General features: G+C 37.3%; 2 protein-coding genes across 6 annotated transcripts; one reads left to right on the top strand and one right to left on the bottom strand.

Annotated features, from left to right (window-relative positions):
- The first annotated feature begins 168 nt into the window (after window positions 1-168).
- Window positions 169-8,367, top strand: dclre1a (DNA cross-link repair 1A (PSO2 homolog, S. cerevisiae)). Its single transcript, XM_077200635.1, has 9 exons — window positions 169-790; window positions 1,053-2,468; window positions 2,689-2,822; window positions 3,500-3,618; window positions 3,771-3,914; window positions 4,049-4,194; window positions 4,587-4,741; window positions 6,668-6,806; window positions 7,862-8,367. Exons 1-9 carry the CDS (start codon window positions 412-414, stop codon window positions 8,071-8,073), a joined length of 2,844 nt encoding a protein of 947 aa, XP_077056750.1. The 5' UTR covers window positions 169-411; the 3' UTR covers window positions 8,074-8,367.
- A 16-nt stretch (window positions 8,368-8,383) lies between these two features.
- plekhs1.1 (pleckstrin homology domain containing S1, tandem duplicate 1) lies at window positions 8,384-14,585 on the bottom strand. 5 transcript variants are annotated; one of them, XM_077200641.1, is made up of 13 exons: window positions 14,523-14,585; window positions 12,550-12,584; window positions 12,330-12,427; window positions 12,126-12,241; window positions 11,889-12,041; window positions 11,753-11,798; window positions 11,456-11,539; window positions 11,237-11,353; window positions 11,059-11,123; window positions 10,569-10,658; window positions 10,135-10,224; window positions 9,396-9,528; window positions 8,384-9,294 (listed from the first exon to the last, which is right to left on the bottom strand). In XM_077200641.1, the coding sequence occupies exons 2-13, from the start codon at window positions 12,566-12,568 to the stop codon at window positions 9,235-9,237; spliced, it is 1,071 nt and encodes a 356-aa protein (XP_077056756.1). In that variant the 5' UTR covers window positions 12,569-12,584; window positions 14,523-14,585; the 3' UTR covers window positions 8,384-9,234. The 5 variants fall into 5 exon arrangements, with proteins under 5 accessions (XP_077056756.1, XP_077056755.1, XP_077056754.1 ...); XM_077200640.1 differs by lacking the exon at window positions 14,523-14,585 and adding an exon at window positions 13,273-13,378 and having other exon boundaries at window positions 12,550-12,587; XM_077200639.1 differs by lacking the exon at window positions 14,523-14,585 and adding an exon at window positions 13,273-13,345.
- Between the last annotated feature and the right edge of the window lie 9,543 nt (window positions 14,586-24,128).

The following is a 24,128-nucleotide window of genomic DNA, read 5'->3' as shown; positions in this document are numbered from 1 at the left end:
CGACAAACATATCTCAACCAGATATCCGTGACAAACTTGTTTAGCGAGCAGTAAATATAAATATAGTCAAACTACTAAAAATCATGGGTTTATTAAATGTGTAAATAAAGGTCCTGTATGGCTTATGGGATTACCGGAGAGGTTATGCAATATGGAAAATGCGAACATGAATGTTACCATACATGCGTTCAATGTGGCGGTAAGTGCAATGACAGAAGATAGTGGTCGGTTTTATTTCTCATCTAATATGAACGGTTTTTGTTAAAATGCTTTAACAAAATTCGCTTTTCTGTAGGCGTTTTATTTCGGGATGAATTTCTGCATGATACGGTCTTTGTGCGGTTGAATGTGATGTTACAAAACAACGGTGTTAAATAAAAACAGACCAGTAGAATCTGTTAATGTTTACAAATGTCACAGAGCGGCTCTGAGAATGACATCTGGAATTATAAACCTCTTAAGAAAACCAAAAAACGAAGCTGCAAATCACAGATATCAAGGGAACGTGGGACAAAGAGGAGAAAGGATAGCAACGCTGGGACATCAGTGCAAAAAACAAAAGTCAACAGTGCTGAAACACACACTGATTTAGACCAGAATACTGCTCCCATTTACACCGTAAGCTCAGAATCTGTGGACGTGAATCATGGTGGGACACTTTCTCAGGATACAGACACTCAGTCAGGAGGCTTCTGTCCTGTCTGTCAAATGCCATTTTCCCTTTTGGTGGTTCAGACTCAACAATGGCATGTCGCAGAATGCTTAGATACCCCTGTTAATAATTGTAAAGGTAATGCTTTTATGTGTGTCACTGTCACACACACACACACACACACACACACACACATATACATATACATATATGTGTGTGTGTGAGAGAGAGAGAGAATATAATAATAATAATAATATATAAATATATTATTTTATATATGTATAAAACATTACATATACAAAAAAATTTATGTTAGATGCGATTAATCGATTTGAAAGCACTTATATATATATATATATATATATTTATTTTCTTTTTTTTCTGTCTTCTAATGTTACAGAATGTCCAGATGGTCTTCAATGTACGTCCTCCATTCCCAATCATTACAAGACGCACAACCACTCTCTGCTAGCTCAGAGTCGAGCGTTGAACGACTGCACGGTTCAATGCATCCCAGACTTCAGCTTGAATTCACATAATAATGTTGCTCCCACAAATAATACAGAGAGCTCAGTGTACAGTGCTTTAAATATATCTGCTTCATCCAGCCAAAACTCATCCGCCGATGATGTGCCAAAGGGAACTCCCACCCAGAGCAATGCTCTGCTGCTTTTGCGCTCCCCTAACACTGAGGACATCAAGAAAAAGAAAGGCTGGTCTCCTTCCATCAAAAGATCTCAGTCCCAGAATTCATCGCAGGAGTCGAGAATGACATCTCCATCTCCAGTCAAGGCACATTGTGTTCACAGTGCTGTTCAGACGCAGACTAACGAGGTTAAAGAAGAGCTCTTTGAATGTAATAATGATGATTATATCTCCTACTCTCCACTCTCCAAACTTCAAGATGTGGATGAGGATCACAGGATGCAAAAAAACAATAAAGAGATACTGTTTCACAGTACTGCATTGCAGGAAGATGAAAATGAAGTTGATGATTCTCTTAAACTGTTCAGCGATGAAGATGATGATCTGTTCTTTGATATGCTGGAGCAATATGAGACTGGGAACAGGGAACATGGGCCAGATAAAAACTCATTAGACACCTGTGAGAAACTGCAGACATCGTTAGCACCTGATAATCACCTGACCACTTCCAATTCCACAGGTGTTTCTGATGGAACATTTCAGCAGAGCGCTCAGTCAATGGGAAAACATGCCACAGCAAACAATGAAGGTCCAAACTCTCTGCTACAGTCACCCCAAAGTTTGGTATTAGAGCATCTTCGGGATCGTATATCTAATCCTGCACGTGTCAACAGTTTTGCTTCACCTTGCGAAGAAGTTAATGCCACTTTCATAAACCAAGAGTTGTCTTCCACCCAAACAGCCCAATCCATAGCTCAGAAAACACTGTCTATGGCTCCTAGGAGGACTCAGAATAAGACCGGTCCCTCTGGATTAAAGCAAACAGACATTGGAGTGTTTTTTGGCCTGAAGCCATTGAGTGAAAAAAAGGCTGAGGAGGAAGTGAATGCAACGGTCAGAGAGGCCGATCAGCAAGGATCTAGGAAAGCGAGGATTTCAGAAGCTCAGGGGGAAGACGCTAGGCACCAGGGAAGACGGCGTAGGAAGACCAAAGCACCATCTGAAGTGTCCAGTGTCTCGCCTGCTGCTGAAGGTGGCATGACTAGGCCCACGCAAACAGAAGGAAAAAGAGGAGGGAGGGCAGAGGGGTGGAAGAGATGGAACAGAGGAATAGTGACAGATGGAGATCCTGAGGAGCCCAAGCGCTGTCCGTTCTACAAGAAAATTCCTGGTTTGTGAACCGCTTTTGTTTTGACCTATTCAATACCAATTGTTAGGATTACATAAGCATTTTTACTTCATGTCTTATAAGCTGTGCCAAAATTTTAATGTACCAGATTGTGTGTGGATTTATTTATTTTTGCTATGATATAGCTCCGTTGTTTAGGTTGAGGGGCAATGTTTTAGTCGATTGTACTTTGGAGACTATAATATGATATTTCTCTGTTCAGGAACTGGATTTGCCGTGGATGCTTTTCAGTATGGGACTGTTGAAGGCGTCACAGCCTACTTTCTTACGCACTTCCACTCGGACCACTACGGTGGCTTGAAGAAAAACTCTGTCTTGCCCATCTATTGTAACAAAGTATGTCTCCCTGCCTCATTTGACTTTAAAAATCATAAAAACTGAATTTCCCTTGCTATTTAGAAACAGAAGAGTTTTACTTATAAATTTTCTATGTAGAAATACTCTAACATTTAAAATTAAAATCTCCCTTCCAAGAAACTAAAGGGATATTGTAGTTCACCCAAAAATAAAAAAAATGACATGATTTGTTCCAATACTTTCTTCTGCGATACACAAAGGAAGATGTTTTGAAGAACATTTGGAACCAAACAACTGAAGACCATTGATTTCTGTTGTATGAAAAAACATCTATTTCTCAATATCTTCTTTTATGCTCCAAAGAAGAAACAAATTCACACAATTTTTTATCACCCTGAGGGTGAGTAAATTATGTCAGAGTTTTTATATTTGGTAGAACTATCTCTTTAAGCTGCAGAAATGTTGTGTTTTTTATATCAGAATTGTCAACACATTAGCATAAAACCTCAGATTTATATGTCAGTCGATGTCTAATTCTAAGGGTCAGGACACAGGTGGAGAATGGAAAATATTTTGGCACAAGAAACCATTATAAGGGGACTTTGAAAACGGGGAAAGCAAAATGGCATGAAAATGTAGAATTTTTTTTCTTCAGTTTTTTCCCTCAATGATAGTGTCAAGGTGTTTTCATGACAAAATGGTGTTAATCATGACAGGTAACTGGTAACCTTGTGAAGACCAAGCTGAAGGTGGATGAGCAGTATGTTCATGTTCTCCCAATGAACACAGAGTGTATAGTACAAGGAGTGAAGGTCACTCTCCTGGATGCTAATCAGTGAGTGTACCTTCTAACTAATGAATGTTTGAAACCAATTTTATTTCTTTTTTTGCAGGACCCTTTTTTCTTTTAACTTTCGTTGCTTTATTATTGTTTGGGCTGTTCATATAGAGTAACAGCTTAATTACTAAAACTGTTTCTCCCCCCAGCTGTCCTGGGGCAGCCATGTTGCTATTTGTGCTGCCAGATGGCCAGAAGGTACTCCACACCGGTGACTTCCGGGCTGATCCATCCATGGAGCGTTACCCAGAGCTGCAGGGTCTCAGGATACATACCCTCTATCTAGACACAACGTGAGTTCCCTTCTAACAAAGCAACTTTTCTGTTCTGCTTTGTTTCTTTTGTGTCAGTGTGTCTCTGCTGACCGCTTTTGATCACATCGACTGAGACGGATATTAATAGGTTTAAAAAATCTTATCTTACATAGGTATTGCAGTCCAGAGTATACCTTTCCCACTCAACAGGAAGTCATCACCTTTGCTGTAAACACAGCTTTTGAACAGGTCACACTGAACCCTCGTACACTTGTGGTGTGTGGCACCTACTCAGTTGGGAAAGAGAAGGTCTTTCTAGGTGAGTTAGAAAATGTCCTGCTTTGCCCAGACCTTTTGTAGACCTTGTGCTTTATCCACTCTTGAAAGAACAGATTGTTCTCCTTTCAATAAACTGTGACTATCATGAATGAGGCTCATATAAAAAAATAGTTTGCAAGGTTCCTGTTAAGCAGTTTGTCTGACTGGCCTCCTGTTCATTTTACAAGATGCATCCATGATTAATGTAATATGCTCATTTACTTCTAAAGCTCTGATCACATACAGTAGTGTTATCTCCGTTCACCAGTAATATGAAATCTCTTTTGACTGTCTTGCTTAATTACAACAACTGTACAAATCCTAATAGGTTGATTTTCATTCCCTGTGTATATAGAGATAACATTTTTTTACCTGTCCCACCTGTTCTTCTAGCTGTATCGGAAGTGTTAGGCTCTAAAGTATGTTTGTCCAAGGATAAGTATAACACAATGCGCTGCCTGGAGTCCGAGGAGATTGGCTGGCGCATCACTACAGACTGGCAGGCGGCCCAGGTGCATGTGCTTCCTATGATGCAGCTCAATTTTAAAGTGAGTCTAACTACATTATAAAGTTCTTCGACTTGTTTCTTATATTTCAGTTATAAATTACGAAATGCAATTTTTATCATCTGCAATTGAGATCATAAGCTTGTAAAAAGAGCTGATTATGCTAAACACAATCAATGAGGCTATGTTTACTTATTCAATTTGGAGTTTAAAATTCATGCAGAGTTTGGTGTTATCTTAAATGTTCCTTGACAGCGAGTTTATGCTAATGTAGGAGGAAAAAATTAGGATTCTAATTACAGAGACCAAGTGCCAACGCAGCAGTTCTGGCAGCGGTAGCACTGATTGAGTCTGACTGCAAGTAAATTCTAATGAGACAGTTGCAGATAATAAAGATTAGTCATATGATGTGTACTAAACCATTATACTCCACTTGTCTCACACATGCCAATGTAGATTCAGAGCAATATTGGAGCTTTTCCCAATGAGAGACGTGTTTAAATGCCCATGACAGGAAGGAGGAAAAATTTCATGGCAAGGTTAATTGTAGATTGCACAACATTTTCTTTTGCAGCAACATTGAAAAGTAATTATGTAAATTGAAAGAAAGAATGCAACTGTGATTGCAATGTGGCATCATTTGACTTTGATTACCCTGTAAGTTTTTGCCATATACTGTACACTACCATTTAAAAGTTTGGAGTGGGTAAGATTTTTTTAAATGTTTTTGAAAGAAGTCTCTTATGCTCACCAAATACAGTAAAACAGTAATATTGTGAAATATTACAATTTAAAACTACGTACATCTTTTTGAGTATTTTATATATTTTAAAATGTTTGTTTTCATTACCCTTTTTTTCCCTGTTATGGCAAAGCTGATTACTCCAATCTTCAGTGTCACATGATCTTTCAGAAATGTGATGCTCAAATATTATTTTTATTATTATCAATGTTTAAAACAGTTATGTTGCTTAATATTTATTGGAAACAGTGATACATTTATTTCAGGACTCTTTAAGTGAATAGAAAGTTCATAAGAACAGCATTATTTGAAATGAAAATCTTTTGTAAGATTATTAAAGTCTTTGCTGCCACTTTTGATCAATTTAAAACATTTTTTCCTGCATATAAGAAAATAATATTAATTTCGTTAAATAAAAATCTTATTGACCCCAAACTTTTGAACAGCATTGTATATTTACATTTGGATTTATGACGTTTGCACAGGGTTGTAGCCAGAACTTTTTTCAGGGATGGCCATATAAGACCCAGTGATTTTATTGAGGTGGCAAAAATCTAAATAAATTAACTCTGTCTCAAATCTAAAGAAAATCACTTAATGTGCATCTAACTGTGACCGTGTGTAGCCTGTGTGGAATGGTATGGAATACCATAAAACGGATGTGAAATTGAACATGTATAAAATGGATTTATGCACCTCAACATACATTGGTTAAACTGTTCCCTCTGCAATGAGTGCTGTAATTTCACAGAATGTGAATTGACGAAACACTGTAGTACATCGATTACACATTTCTCATAATTATTCGTGAGACTGTTGCCTTATCCTAGAGGAAATAATGAATATTGATGGAAGCACATGTGCTATGGAAGCTTGTTGCTACCACTGAATAAAAAATAAAAAAGGTAAACAACTTTTTCTCACACTTCTGACATTTTTTTTTCTAGCACTTGCAAGTTTACATCTCATGCTATATGTGAGATATAAACTCGCAATTGCGAGTTATAAAGTCAGAATTGTTAAATATAAACTCGCAATTGTAAGAAAATGTCAGAATTATGAGCCAACTTTAATCCCTCAGAATTGAGACTTTATAACTTGCAATTGAGAGTTTGTGGAGGGTTTTCCCAGACAGGGAACTTTATCCAAAAAAACTTAAACTAGCCAGCCTAAATGTTTATATTACTAGATGTAATTATTTTTGTTTTTTCCTTTCATGTTTACAGAACCTGCGGGCACACTTGAATAAGTTCTCCAGGAAGTATGACCAGCTAGTGGCCTTCAAACCCACAGGATGGACCTTCAACCAAACTGTGAGAGTGGAAGACATTCAACCTCAGACCCAAGGAAACATCAGTATATATGGTATGTGTCAGTCTATTTATAAAGAATTTAATAAAATTATTGTATTTACCCAGGTCGTTATAGCAAGTGTTGACGTGGATGTACTACAGAAGGGGGTTGTTTCTGTAATACCGTATTTGCATTCTGATTTTATAAGAGGAAAAAAAATACCCTCCAAATATTCCTCCAACTTTTCCTCCTTCCTATTTGTCTGGTGACTTTAAGAGTCCTAGGCAAAATGAGTGAGTATTTTTGTCATCCTTTTAAATCAAAATGGAAAAGGCATTTGACAAAGCAAATAAAAAACCTATTCATTTGACTCCATTTGACAGTTTTATGGTAGTTTAATAGGTTTGCTCCATTTTCCTTAATTGTAGGCCTTTTACAAAAAAAATTATGCAGAAATCACGTTATATTTTATTGATATCACACCATCCTTTCCTTAATAAGATTAGATTATAGAAAGGATTGCTTTCTATTAAATTGATTTTTAGTGTAGACACAACGCAGCCTTGTCATTCTGTTCCACTAACTGACAAGATTATACCTAATGGCTTTGTATGTGGAATGTAATTACATTGTTTTTTTGTTTTTCCGCCCTTACTGCAGTTGTAGGAAATGCTGAATGTTGTTTGAGGCTAAGAACAGCATGCCTTGTATTAACAGAATCAGCAGATGTGATTTTACCCAGAGTAAAACTCAAGATGTCAGATTTTGCAAGCCCAGGGTTTTAATTTCAGAATATCAGCGGTCTTTCAGCCGAACCAGGTGCTGCCTCAAGCACTAGATGCATCTCATTTCACAAGCTCCACTGGAATCTGAGACATCCAACGTGGAAATTAATGGGAATTTGTGCTTGTTATTTCAGGTCTTTACACAAAGACACTATATATTTGTAAAATAATGGTACAAAAGGTTAGAATATGACTGCTTAAGCAGAGAAAGAATCTCTTAAGAAATCATTGTTGGTTCACAGACTTTTGACGATGGCAAAAACCGATTTTTGTATAAATAGGTTTTCGCAGCATCTCAAAGATTTTGAAAGATACTTCCTACTCTATACTTATCTATTCCAGGTATTCCTTACAGTGAGCACAGCAGTTATCTAGAGCTGAAGCGTTTCGTGCAGTGGCTGCAGCCGAAAAAGATCATCCCCACTGTGAATGTGGGCAGCTGGAGGAGCAGGAAAGCCATGGAGGGCTTCTTCTATGAGTGGCAGACTGAGCCCAGAAACCTTAGCTCAACACCATGTGCCCCGAGAAGCTCAAGCTGTGGAACGAGGCAATAAAGTAAACTGACATCTACAATCAAACCTTTGACCCAACAGTCAGATGGTGCCTTTATTGATTGGACCACTGATAGTTTTGGGCTGCCTTCTCACATTTGAAAAGAAGGGACTTCAACCTGCCATTTAAGTGCTGGTTGCATGACGGTTAATAGTGTTTCATTTTACTATTGGCTCCCTTGCCTGTTTTTACCTTGTCAGTGGCTAATGCTGGAATGGACCACATATGCCCACTTATTTTAGGAGGTTTTTTTTTTACTCTTAAGTTTCTAAAGGAAATAAATTCTATTTACTCTACTCTCGTTTCACATGATTTTGTTCTCTGAAATGCATATTTTGATTTTATTTATACACATACAAGATAATTAAATTTCCTGTAAGAAAAGTAATACATTTCAATACACGTGCTTAACAGTTCTTTAGCAGCTAGTCAGTAGTTTTATGTTTTTCAACTTCAATGCCTCTTTAGTTTAAATGCCGGAAGTAATCATAATTCAAGATATAAGAATCACAAGATAAAGTTGTAAAATAATTCAGATTGTGTCAGTTTGCCACCATGTGGTTACAGAATATACTGCATTTAATTGCAGTTTCAGTACACCGATTCACAGGCAGTTAAAAATAACATAAAAATACTGTTCAACATATCTGTAATCCCAGCATTTATTTACTGCTACTGTAGAAGAAAGTTGTAAATTTGTTTCTATTTATTTTTCACTATTCTGTAAAAGTATAACAGGTCTTTCCTCTTTAGTTAGATTTAGTAGAACATGAACTCAGCAAGCCTTCGCGTTGGCTACACTGGAAAACAAAAGCTACTTGTTTTACTTTTGACAAACTGTATGTACAACCTGACGACCTGGGTTGTATGAAAAGCAGTGCTTTCAGCCTGTTTGATCTGGCATTAAGAAATCATATATTCCAGTGAAGCATAGTTTTAGAAATCTCCAATAGCGAGTCTAGAAGTTATATTGCGATAAAACACTTTCATCAGCTCATTTTGTTTTAAACAACCGTCAACTGATCTCCAGCTCAGTGCTGCTAGTTACTCACTGAGAAAAGAATGCACGAGAAACTTGATGAAGAGAGAATAGTAGGGGCCTGAAAAATCAGATGAAGAAGATAAATAACGTGCTATGAGATTAGGTCATTTAGTTTTTGTTCTCAGCAGGGTTTAGAATGTAGAGGAACGGAGCCTGAGAGCCGTCGGATGGTCAGTTTTACCTGGATGTGGAGCGAAAAACAAACAAAACAGAAATTAAACTATAGTTATATTGTAGCCCTGATTATTACAAAAGCATTCTTTTACTCTGACTCATGAATACCTCATCTTTGCTAAGTCTTTTTAGGTATCTGTGCATCTCCTCCACTGTGTCTGTCAACAGGTCATTGACAGCCAGGATCTGATCCCCCTTCTGGAACAGACATGAGTTCTGAATCGGCGGACACTCAGACACACTGGAGAGGAAAAGAGATGTGGAGGAAAATAACATTACTTAAACATAAGTATTTCACACATACATGCACAAGAGTTGTATAGACAGATAGTAGGAGTGGATAAATTATGTGTCGATTTTAATCGATCTTTATTTTTACGAACCAATATCGATTCAATTCTTAAATCCCAAGGATCCAACTTTTCAGTCTATGCTGTTTTCAGTTGATGAATGAATGGAACATTGTAGCACGCCTCATCCAATAAATTGAGATGAGCTTTATTTTTGATATGAAACAAAGTCTCAGCTTTCAAATTCTGTCAGTTTTATAACGAAATTCAAACTATAAATACCGTTTTGGCGCTAATTAATGTGGTGTGACAGACAGTTCAAGCGAATGAATGAATGAATGCCAGAAATTATGTTGAAAGATGCAATACAATGCCCAGCCCTAATATATCGTATAGGTTAATTGTTACATACATCCAAGCAAACTTGCATGAACTTAGCTCAAAAATCTGAAGGCAAATGGGCGACACTTTTGGGCTCAACTCAACATTTGAAGTCTTCCAGCGGATCGAGTATTTTTGAAGCAATGACTTTCTTAATTTATCAGTGAGAATTGTACCATGGTTTGCCCATCTCCTCTGCAAAGATCAAGCTGTTCAGCTCACAACGCTGTACGTGTATTTCCTTCTCGACAATGATGTGCGTTTCACTGAGGAATGGAAAACATTGTCAAAATGTAACTTGATTCCACCACAATTTCATAACCACAGTTGATTGACAACTAATTTCTGCAGTTCTCAGATATTTTCAAACAGTTGTTTTCCATTGAATTGCTCTTCATTCATATATTTAGATAGTACTAGAGATATATTCTATATACTAGAGATATACTCTTGTCTGGAACTGACCAGTTTAGCTTAGTGGAGGCACAATTTTCATTGAAGTCACAGCAAGAGTTATTTTTCTTGCATTACACAAATTCTGGGATGACATTGATTGACAAACCATTATGGTGGTTACAGAAAAAAAAAACACAGTTTGTCACTTTTGTACCTATCTGACTCAGTTTGCGGTGTCAAAGAATTTAAGGCTTTTGTGACACAATCCAACAGACTGCCTTCAGATGAACCAGTCACACTCTGCCTTGAGAGAGAAGCAAATAACTATCATTTATTATTTGCAGCACTGATCAGCAGCCAGTAAAACATTACTGCACAAAGCCTGTGAGTTTATAAAATCAAGCGTCTAAAATCAGTGAACTCATCTGCATGCAGAGTACATTTATAAAAGACTGGAAAATGACTCTTGATTACCACAAACACGCTTTCAAACATTCATTGCAACATTAACAATTTTAAAAGATGCAATTCAAATGAGCAGCAAATCAAAGACAAATTGGTCTATTAGACCACCTCATGCTTATTCAAGAAGGACACAAATGGATTTAAATCTAAAGAGTAATTTTACCTGAGGAACAGCAATCATTGTCTAACAACTGAAAGAGAGGTAACGAACATTTCCATTTAGAATAAGTTTGTCATACCTTGACGACATGTCCTCTTTGCTGTCCTCATCTAGGGTTTCCTCTTTTTTCGTCTCTTCATACACCTGAATACATAAAACAAAGGTATGTGGGTTTTTAAAGTCAGAATGAATCATGATGTAAGTGTTTGGTTTTTATAAGTGAGAGCCTGTTTTTATTGGTTTAACTATACAAATACCTCTGTTGCAGATGGACTGTTCTTGGATGGTTGGCTACATGGACCATGCTGAGTGTTCACAACTTTAGATGCTGACTTCTTCCTTGGATGCAGTGGGGGTCGACTGTCAACTTTAGTCTACAGATAAGAAGAGGTAATACTCAGAAATAATGCTGACAGAGTTATGGGGATTGAATTACAGTCACACACAAGCATGTGAAAGCAATACTGATGAGTTACCTCTTCAGTGTCACAGAGGTTTTGGTCACTAGAGTTGGATTCTGCCTTGATCTGAGGTTCATTTTGAGACTCAGATTTTATATTCTGTTAACACAATTTGAAAATTAACTAAGTTTCATCAAATTACATTGATTAAGAATGTTAAAATTATGAAAATACATGAAATTTAAATATATTTTAAAAAAGTACAATATTTAATATATAATTTGAATTAAGAAAATATGGTTAAATGATTTTTTTCAAAGAGAGCATACTGATTGCAGCTTTTCATATTAGGCAAAAAGTAGAATGTCTAACCTTCACAACCCCGGATAAAGCATTGAACCATCTAACCACCTCCTCACTGAAAACAACAGAGCAAATATAACAGCACTACAACTACTAGCCTTTATTTACTGGCCTTTATGGTAAAGCAATGACAGTCATAGCAAACCTGGTGTCTCCAATGAATAAATATTCTCTTTGGACCTTCTCTTTTGGATCTTCTGCTTTCATGAAGAGCACAGAGGATGAAGAGCACCTGAAGTTTTTGCAGATCCATTCAAAAGCTGAATGCGATTCAGGGCGCATATACAACAGTGTGATGCTACATAAAAGAAAATAATCATATTATTGCATAATATTAACCATTTTTACTCATTTGAAAAGCATTCGGCTGATTTTGTCTTACGTGGAAACCAATATGGATTTTATATAACTGTCTCTTTCAGTGGTTTTGTAGTATTTTAGCTCATGGCTGCTGTCTTCTGTCTTTGAGAGCACAAAGAAGCGACGCTTCCATGCTTTCTGCAATGGACAATGTAAACATGCAGACATGCAGAGATAATACATGCAAACTGCTGATATTTGTGTTTGGGAAATCTAAATATTATACCTTCATTTTTATCTGGCCAGAAGGAGGGGACTTGCACAGATAACCTGAGTATACTTCGTCTGCCTCAGCTGCTTCATTGTGACATGAAGTATTGGAATCTGTTGAGGAAGAGTACATGTGATCAACCAGATAATGAGTCAAATGTTTTCTTCTTATCTCTTTTCAATGCCATTCTGGTTCCAGTCATTCTAAATTTGTTCGAAATGAATTTCAGACATACCTGATTTACTTCTTGACATTTGGATGATGTTGACTCTGCTAAAACAGACATGATATGTGTTGTGAGTGATGTCTTCCTCACACACATCAGACAATTAAGCAATGATTAATGCATGGGAATTTACAATATAGAAATGTATTCATAAAGTAAAAAAACAACAACTATGATCTTCACACCAGACCTTAAAGGGACAGTTCACCCACTAAAACTTAAATTTTGTTGTTTTGTCACCCTCATGTCATTACAAACTTATATACTTTATTTTTGTGGAACACAAAAGGAGATCTTTTGAGAAAAAAAAGTCCATACAATGAAATTCAGTGGGTCTAAAATTGTTTTGTACAAAAACATTTGAAACATTCTTCAAAATATCATCTTTTGTGTTCTGTAGAGGTTTAAAAGAACATGAGGATAATGATGACATTATTTTCATTTAGATTATCCCTTTAAATGTACAGTTCTTCCTGAGTCGGCTCATTACGACAGTCCTATGAAGGAATATTAAAATATGGAAAACCAAAGCAAAGATTTTCACTGAAAGCACATGTCCAAATGATTCCGGTTTCATAGTCAGATAGTAAATGGTTGATCTTTATACTGAGTGCTTTTCTGTGTAATTCTTCAAACTGTAAGAATCTGTAAGCAGTGTAGCCATCATTTCTTTATGTGCTCAAATAAAACCAAGCAGTCATAAGATCAGTAGACCTGCAATAAATATATTACCTTCACTGCTGTATGTGTTGCAATTACAACAGTGTCCTCCTTACAGCTCTCCTGTTTTCAGAATGGATGTTATGATTTTGAAGGAAGCCACACTCCTTTTGTCTTCGAAGGAGGAGTTTCTAGTTGTGTAACCAAAGAGTCCTCCCTTTACTGAAAGCATTTATTTTTTTAGGTGTACAGAATTTTTATTAATTAGATTAATAACCAGATTATTAGTGGAAATGACTAAAAGCGATGCAGGGTGATTTCCTTTTCCTTAATGTCTCAGATGGCTGTGGTTATTTACATTTTTTTTTTTTTCAATTCCAAGCTTCTAGAAAGATTCCACCACATTTCAGCTTCCTTGATAAAAGTGCACACATGACCTTGTTTTTGGTCATTTATGATAGCATTAGATGTCATATATGTAGATAATACATACTGTATATGTAATACATGTAATACATTTGTACTTAGTACATTGAGGCATATTTATGATATTTACATATGACTATATTTAATATACTTGTAATAATGGTCACTAATAATCATCTAAAAGTCACTACTGTTTAATAGTCAATAATTCTATCCTCGTAGGCATAAGATCAGATAAATTATTGAGACCCATCAAGGGTAGATGATTAAGATGAGTGCCTTGATTTTACATCTTCAAGAAACTACTTGCACACGGACAATAAATGAATGATTAATTGATCACTCTCAGTTAGAATCAGATTATATCTGATACATACAGTATGCAAGTTTTGGTTTCACTTCATTTTGATGATCCCTTTAACACATTTTGTTGACTATAAGTAACATTGCACCTACATGTCTACTAACTCTCATTAGAATGTTAGTATTAGTAGACTGGTAGGGTTAGAATAATTTGACGTGTACTTGCAAAGTTACTTATAGTTAATAAAATGTCTGTTGGGGGACCATCACAAAAAGGAGTTAGCAGATATTAAGCAGACAGTCTACTAATACTCTGAGACTTAGTTAAAATGTAGTTGCAAGGTTGCTTTTATTCAACATAATGTTCAAAAGGGACCATCAAAATAAAGTGTAATTGTGTGTGTTTGGCTTTCTGGGAACATGATTAACACAAAGAAGTAAGATGAAATCTTAAAATGCCAAAACATTCCTACTGTGCATTTCAACCGGAACAGAACACTTCCCATAACACCTGATGTACTTTTTACATCGGAAGAGGAATGGCATCTATGCTTATATTAGCCTATGTTTCCTTATCCTTATCCTGAGGTTACGTTAGTCAGCCTGATCCTCTCCTTATTCGGCCCATATGGTGGACCTGCACTCAGAGACGACCGACCCTGAATGTCAGCAGAGACCATGACAGCTAGACTCTAGAGCTCTAGAGAAAGATCCCATGTGAAGACATTGTTGACTCGACAGCCCTTGGCACAGATCCTCAGCAAAGACCATGAGAACCAAACAAGTCCTCTGCACTGACCCTTTGGCCAGCTTCAACTCCTCCTTCCTTTAAATGCCAGTGTGATGCATCCAATCTTTGAGCAGAAGGAACTGGACGAAATATCCTAAATGAAACATCCACAATCTGACTTGTAATGCAGCCTGGAATGAAATCTTAATCACACCATGTTCCTTCATTTTACCCGAGGATAATTGACGCACCAACTTAGCCTGGTTACTCCCAAGGTTTTCTTCTCCATTTCTGTCACCTGATAGAGTTGGTGTTCCTTGCCCCTGTTTTTAGCTTGCTTAGTTGGGGACACTTAATATTCAGCAATATTATTTATTTGACTGCCCTGGCACTACTGTATGAGAACTGAGCTGGGTGATGACATCACTGTTTTCCGCAGAGCTGCTTTATAAGTGAATTGAACTCAGGCCATAATCACTGAACTTTTCACAGTTCTTGAACTGAATCAGTGCAGTTTCAGAAATCACCACTAGAGAAACCTATTCGCTGTAGACACCCTGGAGACCTATAACACCGGATTTGAGCTATCCGTTGGCATTCCATTTTATCTCAGTGACATATGCAGGACCCCAAAAATCTGCAATCTGACATCTGCCATCTTAGTTCTTGTGACCACACAAGTTTTGAGCCAACTGTCAATTGTAGCCAGTTGCATCAAACATCTTAAGAAAACCCTTAGTGATCATTTGTTTATAAATCTAACTAACACCGTGTCTACTACACTAGACGTGACAGTTGACACGTTGCATTGCAACAGCTAGAAGCTGTCTAATCTGGATGCGACAAAGCAAACGTTCCTATGAGAAGTATCGCGTACGCTTGGAGTATACGTCATAAATAAAATCATGCCGCACGTTTCCTTTGTAGACATGGTGTAACCCTAACCTTCTAAGTCAATGAAGCATATTGGGTGTGCATTTTGGGCGTTAGTTTACTTCAATTAAAATTCTCCATAAAAGAATAAGAAGACGACAAAGAAATACTAGATATCAGTCATCAGATATCAGTCATCAGGTAAAAGATGACCGCACTCTTCTGGTATGCTTAAAAGTGTGCCAAGTCTTTAGGAATGGGTAATCAGGGCAATCAGTCAAGAAAAAAGAATAATGACACAGTTTTGATGGGTGATAAGCTAATAAAAGGAAATGTTTTGTTCATGCAATTTGTTTTTTAATGAAGACTAATTATGGTTACAATATATTATTAGACTAAAACATTATATAAAAATAATAGAAAAAGTATATACAAATGAAAATAAATTTGCAAATATGCACAAAAACTTTGAAAAATGTTTTGTTCGTGTGTGGTGACTGGTAATCAGTTGTATCTGAGGGCATGGTGTGATATACAAAAACATTCTGACATCACTGATGGGAACAATATGTGAGAATAAGGAAACACCTTTTTGTATTATGAATCATCTTAAACTACATGTAAATAAATCTTGGCACCAGAAATACACACTACCAAAAGTTTAAAGAAAATCAGGTTGGAAGGATTTCTAATGTTTTTGAAAGTCTCTTATCCTTACCAAGGCTACATTTATTGGAAAGAAGTAAAAACAGTAATATTGTGAAATATTATTACAATTTAAAATAAACTTTTAGCAGCCATTACTCGAGTTTTCAGTGTTTCATGATCTTTCAGAAATAATTCTAATATGCTGATTTGCTGCTTAAAGGAGAACTCCGGTCAGTTTTAACATTGAGCTCATTTTTTTTTGTACATTTGGAGTGCTGTCAGTACAGAGAACAACGACAAAAATCGGTGTTGCCTACACCGTGTTATCCTCTTTTTAAAATTTGCACCCTGTTGACTTAAATGGGGCAAGTTTTAAGCCTGCTTTTAATCCAAGTTCAGCAATAATTATAAAATCATATAATCTTAAATAGAAATAACATCCTTGATGTGTCATTACAAGTGCACGGCCATGTGACTGATTTTATTCAGAGTGAACACGGTGAATCTCACTGCAGTAGATGTGAAAGATATGAATAAAAGTGATGTAACCGTAATTCCTCAAATAAAAACCTGTAGTCAATTAAACGCCGGGCTTCTGATAGTGGCCGGGGGCGGGGTCAACACAGACAAATAAAGGCCGGTCTCAAATAAAGGCCGGGGAAAATTTAGTGTTAATATAGGTAATCTCCTGTGCCTTTCATATAATGACATAACGTAACATACTCATTTTCCACTAGATATTTTCCTCTACATCTCATCATCGATGTCGGCCCGCTCTGACGCGACATAACTGCCAGATTAAACTGTGCTTTCACGCTGAGCTAAAGATGAACTTTCAGCGCTTGTCATACCGTATATCACAACTATTCAGTGTTTTTAACCACATCATGTTTATTTTAGGTTTCAGACATTTAAATACATATAATTTATAGAAGAACAATACATTTATAGTTTGTAAAATACACAATTACAACATAAAGACATAGGTAAACATATGTAACAGTTAGAGCACATAACAACAAACCAAACGTGAAAAAACGGAGCAGGAAGAGTTCACGGTGAACATAGGAACAAAGTTTAGGCAGAGGGTAAAGCTAGGTATAAAAATAGAACTTTTTAACCTAAAGTTAGATTTGGCGAAATTAAACAAAACAGCTTTCAACTGCCGATAGACCTATTGCTTATTTATCGTCTCAACCCTGGCTCACTAACAGTAACGTTAATTCGTATGATTTCTTGATTTATCCAAAGGCTTTTTGGTCATAGCCTTTTCAAAATATTGTCTTCCTTTTTTTAAATTGTTTGACTTCGCTGCCTCTATATGCAGGTACTGAGAATTTTGACTGTTCTTTCTCTGCCATAATTGTTATTACTAGCTTCCATCCGTGCCTCTTCAAAATGGGTGCGTGCATTTGGGCTGCTCCTGTATCAGCAGAGGTGGTATCCATGGTAGCGAGGGAGAGTGACAGTCGCCCCAGCCAATCATTTCTTTCGTCCCGAATGGAATAATGAGCTGTGTTTATTGCAGTCCTGAGAGGACTACAGACACTCGATTTTTATCATTTCTTTTCCAGAGTACTTACATTTTAATTATGCATTGATATATAAAGACAGTTTAAACTAATTTGGAAAAAAGTATTTTTGGGAAAAAAGTATTTTCTACCTACCCTGCCTTTAACTTGTTAAACGTAAGTCTGACATCACTGTTTCCAAATGCCAACAACAAACGGTGCTAATATTCGCTCATTGTGCTGTAATATTCCTGAAAATTATGATCCTAACTTTTTATTTCTATACGGAAATCTCAGATGGTTAGTTATTCAGCTATTTTGTATCGTAAAATATTGAAGTCTGGGATACAGTGCTCATAAATGGTTGTTGAGTATTCTTCTCACTAGAAAAATAGATAGAGGAAGTAGAAGCTTCGACCCGGAAACCGTATTCCTTATGTCAAAACAAGCAGAAAACACTTTCCATTATAACAGAGTTATGGTGCAGTACAATTGGCTGTTGTTCTGCGAATTTTCACTGGTGAATTCCAGTCATCTCTATAAGAATCCGCACGATATGCAATTTCGTGTGTGGTCAAAAATTTCACTATGGGACCAAGTTGGTCACTGGAATTCGCTAGATTTGACCAACAGAAAGCTGCTTGAAAGTGATTCCAGTATGAGCTGTGCTTCATACATTACGTCGCTACACTGCTGACAATGGTCAATAGACCTTTTTGCCTCTGTAATTTAATAAAATTCACAAATGTGACCGCACCTTTACTCGCTGCAACATAAAATGCAATCAATAATAAAATCTTCACAAGGGACATGAGGCAAGTTAGAAAAGTGAAAAGATGCAGCAGCTTAATTTTCCGTTTGTTTTTCCTCTTTTCTGGTGGATGATCCAGGCACTTCAATGATTTTCAGGTCTACAGGAAGATTTTAATTCTTGTATCAAACTTGTATTTCAGCTAACTGAGATCCCTGCAAAGTACAAAATTTACTGTTAGTAATGTTATTAAAGTGATATTTGTTAAATTAAAATAATTTCCTCGGCCTTGTTGTGAGGAAACCTGTTCCAAACCTGTTTGACTTTCTGTCTGTGGAACCCAAAAGCAGATCTCGGGCATAATGCAACCCCAGTCACCGTTCGCTTCCACTGCATGAAACACAAGCAGAAAAAATGTTTGTTAATCATTTATGAAACCATTCTTATGTACACTTGTCTAGTTCAATTCAATGCAACAATTTATGTAAAAATACATATTCTGTTAAGCTCCAAAAATGTCCCAGAAAAGATCCTAAAAATAATCAAATGAGTCTACAACTCATGTGTTATGGTGTGTAACACATGTCTTCTGAAGCCATATAATAGCTTTTTTTTGTCGAAAAAGACTTAACTTGAAGTTATAATTCAGAGTTCAAATGTCTTATATTCAAATGATTAGGCCTAAGGTACTACTTAGAACATCCGTGCGCTCCTTTGCGTGCGTGCAATCCAGTTAACCCATCGTCGTTTCCTGTTCCGGTTGGAAGGGTACGCTGGCGCGTTTTGGCTGCCGCTCCTTTCATCCGTTTGTTTGTTTTTATTATTATTATTGATGAGCATTCATTAAGAGTTTTGGAGTCTGCGAAGAATGCCTATTTTATCATGAGGAGGAATTACGCTTCACCCGTTGGATTACTGCTTCTATGATGTGGAATTACGTTTCACTCTTCGGATTACTGCTTTTATCACTGACTGTTCTTCGCTGGAATCGCCTCTTCTGCTGTCCCTCCCAGGATTTGCACCACTGTGAAGTCCCGGCTGGTGTGGATTTCTCCAACATGGCCCTAAGGTACACTGTTCGCCAACTGTCGAACCTTAAGGGTAACTTTTATCTGGCGAATGACAGATACACTCTCTGCAGTCATGCTGGAATACTACGACCGACGCGTTATATTCATCGCTCTTCAAGACGCAGCTTTTCCTTCTCATCTGTTACATCCACTGTTGCATCCTCCGTTGCTTGTCCTGCATTTCTGCGCAAATCCCAAACGCTGTTGGGCAGGCCTAGCGGGTTAATTCCAACAACTTGTCGTTCCCAAGCGCGAGGTTGCTTCTCTGGTTTTAACTGCTCCCCGTCTGGTAAACTCGGCACTTTTCAATACACGATCTGTCAATAACAAGGCTATGATACTATCTGACATTATTACAGAACATAAACTGGATCTTGTGTGTTTAACGGAAACCTGGCACAAAGAGTCAGATGGTGTTCTCTTTAATGAACTTACTCCTGCTGGATATGGCTTATTTGATCTCCCGCGTTCCTCCGGAAGAGGTGGGGGTATTATTGTGCTATATAATAACCATCTCAGCTTGAGTCCTGTGGTTGTTCCACAGTTTAACTCATTCGAATGTCTTGTTTTGAGTGTACCTGCCCACATTTCCACTGCCATAGCTACAGTCTACAGGCCTCCTAAGAAAAATAAAGACTTTCTATCTGAATTTGCAGATATGTTGTCCTTGCTATGCCTCAAATTTGAGAGAACTTTAATTTTGGGGGACTTTAACATCCATATGGACAAAAAAGATTCCATAACAACAAAAGAATTTTTATCTTTATTGGAGTGCTTCAATTTGAACCAGCTCGTGGACTTAATGCTTACCTTTTATACCACTGCAGAATCAGATCAAATGCATTTAATATTATAAAACTTGAAGAGTCTGTAGGTTATTTGTATAGGTTGCATAGTATTTACAGTCATTACGTTCCTGTGTATATTGCGTGAATGACGGGTGGTTGGGTAGATATTGTGTTTTGCGGTAGGTGGTATGCCATACGGAACCGTTGCCACTGAACCTGCTTTAACGACGACAGTGGGGCTCGACAGCCTTAGTCAAACGGGTCGGCGCGTATGGTTGGGCTGCGGAGAGATTGTGAGATTGTGGTTGGGATGCAGAGGTCAGTAAGCAGGGCTGAGTTGAGTGGGGGACGGAGGGGGGTGACTCTGGGACGCAAGAATCACTGTCTTCATGTTTTTTATCATTTACGCCCGTGTTATGGAAATCATTATGAACAGCAGCTACGCTAATTATTTTCCCTTTTTGCTTTTCTGCTGTTATCTCGGGACGCGAGTCCCGAGAAAAACGGCGTTCGTCAGCTCCAGTTTGTATCCAGCCTTTCACGGAGACTTCAGATACCCCAATCACAAAGCCTGTGAAGAGACGACTCAAAAACCGGCGATATGGACCCTCTATGGTGGACGGCACTGATCCTCAACAACTCGTCTCAACACCGGCGTGATTACTTGGACTTCCAAAAGATGGAAATGGATAAATATTCTAAATGTTCCGATCCAATCTGACTTGTAATGCTGCCCGAATCATAAATCATGCACTGTTCCTTCGTTGGCCAGAGGAGAACTGGCCCTCCGACTGAGTCTGGTTTCTCCCAAGGTTTTTTTCTCCATTCTGTCACCTGATGGAGTTTTGGTTCCTTGCCACTGTTGCCTTGGCTTTTGGCTTGCTTAGTTGGGGACATTTAATATTCAATAATATTATTGATCTGCCTTACTTAAGGTGGACGCTGACGCAATTTTCTTTTAGAAACAAACTCTGTTATATTATTTTCATGTTATCACTGTGAAGCTGCTTTGATACAATCTGTATTGTAAAAAGCGCTATATAAATAAAGGTGACTTGACTTGACTTGACTTGACTGTCCTACACATAATAAAGGCCATACTCTTGATTTGGTGATTTTAAACGGCTCATTTGTGTCACAGTTGTACACCTCAGACTTGGGGCTGTCTGATCATCTATCTATCTTTTTTAATATGGAACTGCCTGATATAAACACTACTTCTTCTCGCATTATTAACTATCGCAAATGGAGATTGATTGAACCCTCTGATTTCTCAGATTTTATTGGTTCTACCTTGAACGCATTTTCTTCATCTGATGCTCTGGAGGACAAAGTTCTCATGTTAAATTCTGTTCTTTCGTCTGGCCTGGACTTATTTGTGCCTTTGAAATCACGTCAGGTTTCCTTTGGGCGACCCTCTCCTTGGTACAATGAAAACCTGCGTGCTATGAAGACAGCCTGTCGTACAATGGAGCGTAGGTGGCGTATGTCTGGCTTGACTGTCTTTCACCAGGCTTGGAAAGATCACTTACTTGAATATAAGACCCAAATTGTATCGGCCACGTCTGCTTATTTTGCACAGATAATTGATAATAATCAGAACCACCCAAAACAATTGTTTTATTCTATTAACAAACTTCTTAAATGTAACAGTTATTCAACTGCTCCAGCTTCGACTCACCTCTGTAATAGGTTTCTTGATTTTTTTTAGCTCAAAGATTGATAACAAATGTTTCATTTCTACTCTTCCTTCATCTTTTTCTCATTCAATCACTCCTGAATTTTCTGGTACCCCTCTATCAAAATTTTCCATATTGGACCTTCATTCTCTCTGTAATGAGGTTTCAAAAATGAAAGCTGCCACTTCCATAGTTGATCCTGTACCAACTTGTCTGTTCCAATCATGTTTTGCTATTTTATGTCCTATTGTGCTGAATATTATAAATGATTCTCTGTGCACTGGTGTGGTGCCAGAAACATTTAAAACGGCTGCTTTGACTCCTGTACCAAAAAAAAAAAACCCACAAACGTTGACAATCTAAATAATTTCCGTCCCATTTCCAATCTTCCCTTTCTTGCCAAAATTTTAGAGCGAATTGTTGCTATTCAATTGCACTCCCATCTAGCTGCAAATAATCTCTATGAGCCCCTTCAATCAGGATTCCGTAAACTACACAGCACTAAGACAGCATTGGTTAAGGTTACTAATGACTTGTTAATCGCTTCTGAATCCGGCAGTCTCTCTATTTTTATTCTTCTTGATCTTAGTGCCGCTTTCGACACTGTTGATCATAATTTTACTTGCTCGGTTAGAATCTGTTTTTGGTGTTTCTGATACTGCACTAAGCTGGTTTAAGTCCTATCTTTCTGATAGAAAGCAGTTTGTTGCTATGGGTGGTTTCAGGTCTGCTATTGGTGTAGTGCATTCTGGTGTTCCTCAAGGTTCTATCCTGGGCCCTATACTTTTTAACATATAAGTTTATCCTCTTGGTCAACTTTTAAAATCACTTGGACTCAGTTTTCACTTTTATGCAGATGATACCCAGGTTTATATACATTCAAAACCTGATGTAAGTGTGGCTGTGTCTCATCTTTCCTTTTGTATTTCTGAGATAAAAGAATGGATGTCTAGAAATTTTTTATGTCTAAACAGTGACAAGACGGAAGTAATGTTCATTGGTTCACCTCACCAGCTACGGAAGGCTGGTTCCCCCACATTTAGTGTAGAAGGTTCTACACTTAAATTTCAGACTAAATTAAAAAATCTGGGGGTGATATTTGATAATAATTTGACTTTTGTTCCTCATGTTCAGAGTACTGTCAGGACATCATTTTTTCATCTAAAAAATATGGCCAGATTACGTCCCATGTTGTCACTCCCTGTGGCTGAAAAGCTAATTAACATTTTTGTATTTTCTCGTATCGATTACTGTAATGCTGTGTTGGCTGGGGGTTCAAAAGCTACACTTAACAAACTTCAGTTGGTACAAAATTCTGCCGCGCGAATTCTGTCTGGAAACAGGACAAGGGATCATATTACTCCGGTACTTGAATCTTTACACTGGCTCCCTGTCAGATTCTGATTTTAAAATCTTAATGTTTACTTATAGGGCCTTGCATGGACTGACACCTCATTATCTAACTGAACTTTTAACACCCTACACACCAGCACGTGATCTCCGTTCTTTGGAAGCTGGCCTTTTAATTGTTCCGCATACCCGACTAAAATCCATGGGTGATAGGGCCTTTTCGTCGAATGCTCCAAAACTCTGGAATTCCCTGCCTATTGAGATTAGGCAAGCATAAACTCTTAGTGTTTTTAAATCATCACTTAAAACTTATTTGTTTAGGGTAGCTTTTACATAATTGTTGAAAATTGTTGAATTATAATTATTAATCCTATATTTCATAATGTTTTTATTTTGTATTTTATTAAGTTTTTCTGTCAGAAATGCATTGTTTAATTGTTTGTTTTATTATGTTCTTGTGAAGCGCTTTGAGATACTTTTTAAAGGGGCTATATAAAATAAAGTTTATTATTATTATTATTATAAGGTATAAGAAAAAATACATAGCATTATTGGTGCCAAACCTGTGATATTATTTTACATGTAAAAATAACATGAATGAGATTTGAGAGCATGAGGAAAGATTTTCAGAGAATAACTGATTAAAAAACTCAAGTGCACAGTCAAGCCATACAATTTCACACAGAAAGGTTCATACTAATAAAGTACTTGCATGTGGTGCAGGTAACTTACTGTAATTCAGTGTTGTCTCCGAAATGTTACTGGTTGTGTTTGGGAAACAAAAGAACAAAGCTGATTA

The sequence above is a fragment of the Siphateles boraxobius genome, unplaced genomic scaffold, assembly GCF_051911475.1.
Source record: "Siphateles boraxobius isolate OS27281-9 unplaced genomic scaffold, OSU_SipBor_1 46, whole genome shotgun sequence".
Lineage (NCBI taxonomy): Eukaryota > Metazoa > Chordata > Actinopteri > Cypriniformes > Leuciscidae > Siphateles > Siphateles boraxobius.
The sequence above is the reverse complement of the archived record's forward strand: the minus strand, read 5'-3'. Positions and strand labels throughout refer to the sequence as shown.

Bases quoted from the DNA above. Each gene is read 5' to 3' on its own strand.
- dclre1a (XM_077200635.1), top strand. From the start codon at position 412: ATGTCACAGAGCGGCTCTGAGAATGACATCTGGAATTATAAACCTCTT. The intron at 2,469-2,688 runs GTTTGTGAACCG...TTCTCTGTTCAG, and splicing joins GTTCTACAAGAAAATTCCTG to GAACTGGATTTGCCGTGGAT. The intron at 6,807-7,861 runs GTATGTGTCAGT...TATCTATTCCAG, and splicing joins AGGAAACATCAGTATATATG to GTATTCCTTACAGTGAGCAC.
- plekhs1.1 (XM_077200641.1), bottom strand. The intron at 11,799-11,888 runs GTTTGCTATGAC...TGTTGTTTTCAG, and splicing joins TTATTCATTGGAGACACCAG to TGAGGAGGTGGTTAGATGGT. The intron at 11,124-11,236 runs GTATTTGTATAG...TTATGTATTCAG, and splicing joins ACAGTCCATCTGCAACAGAG to GTGTATGAAGAGACGAAAAA.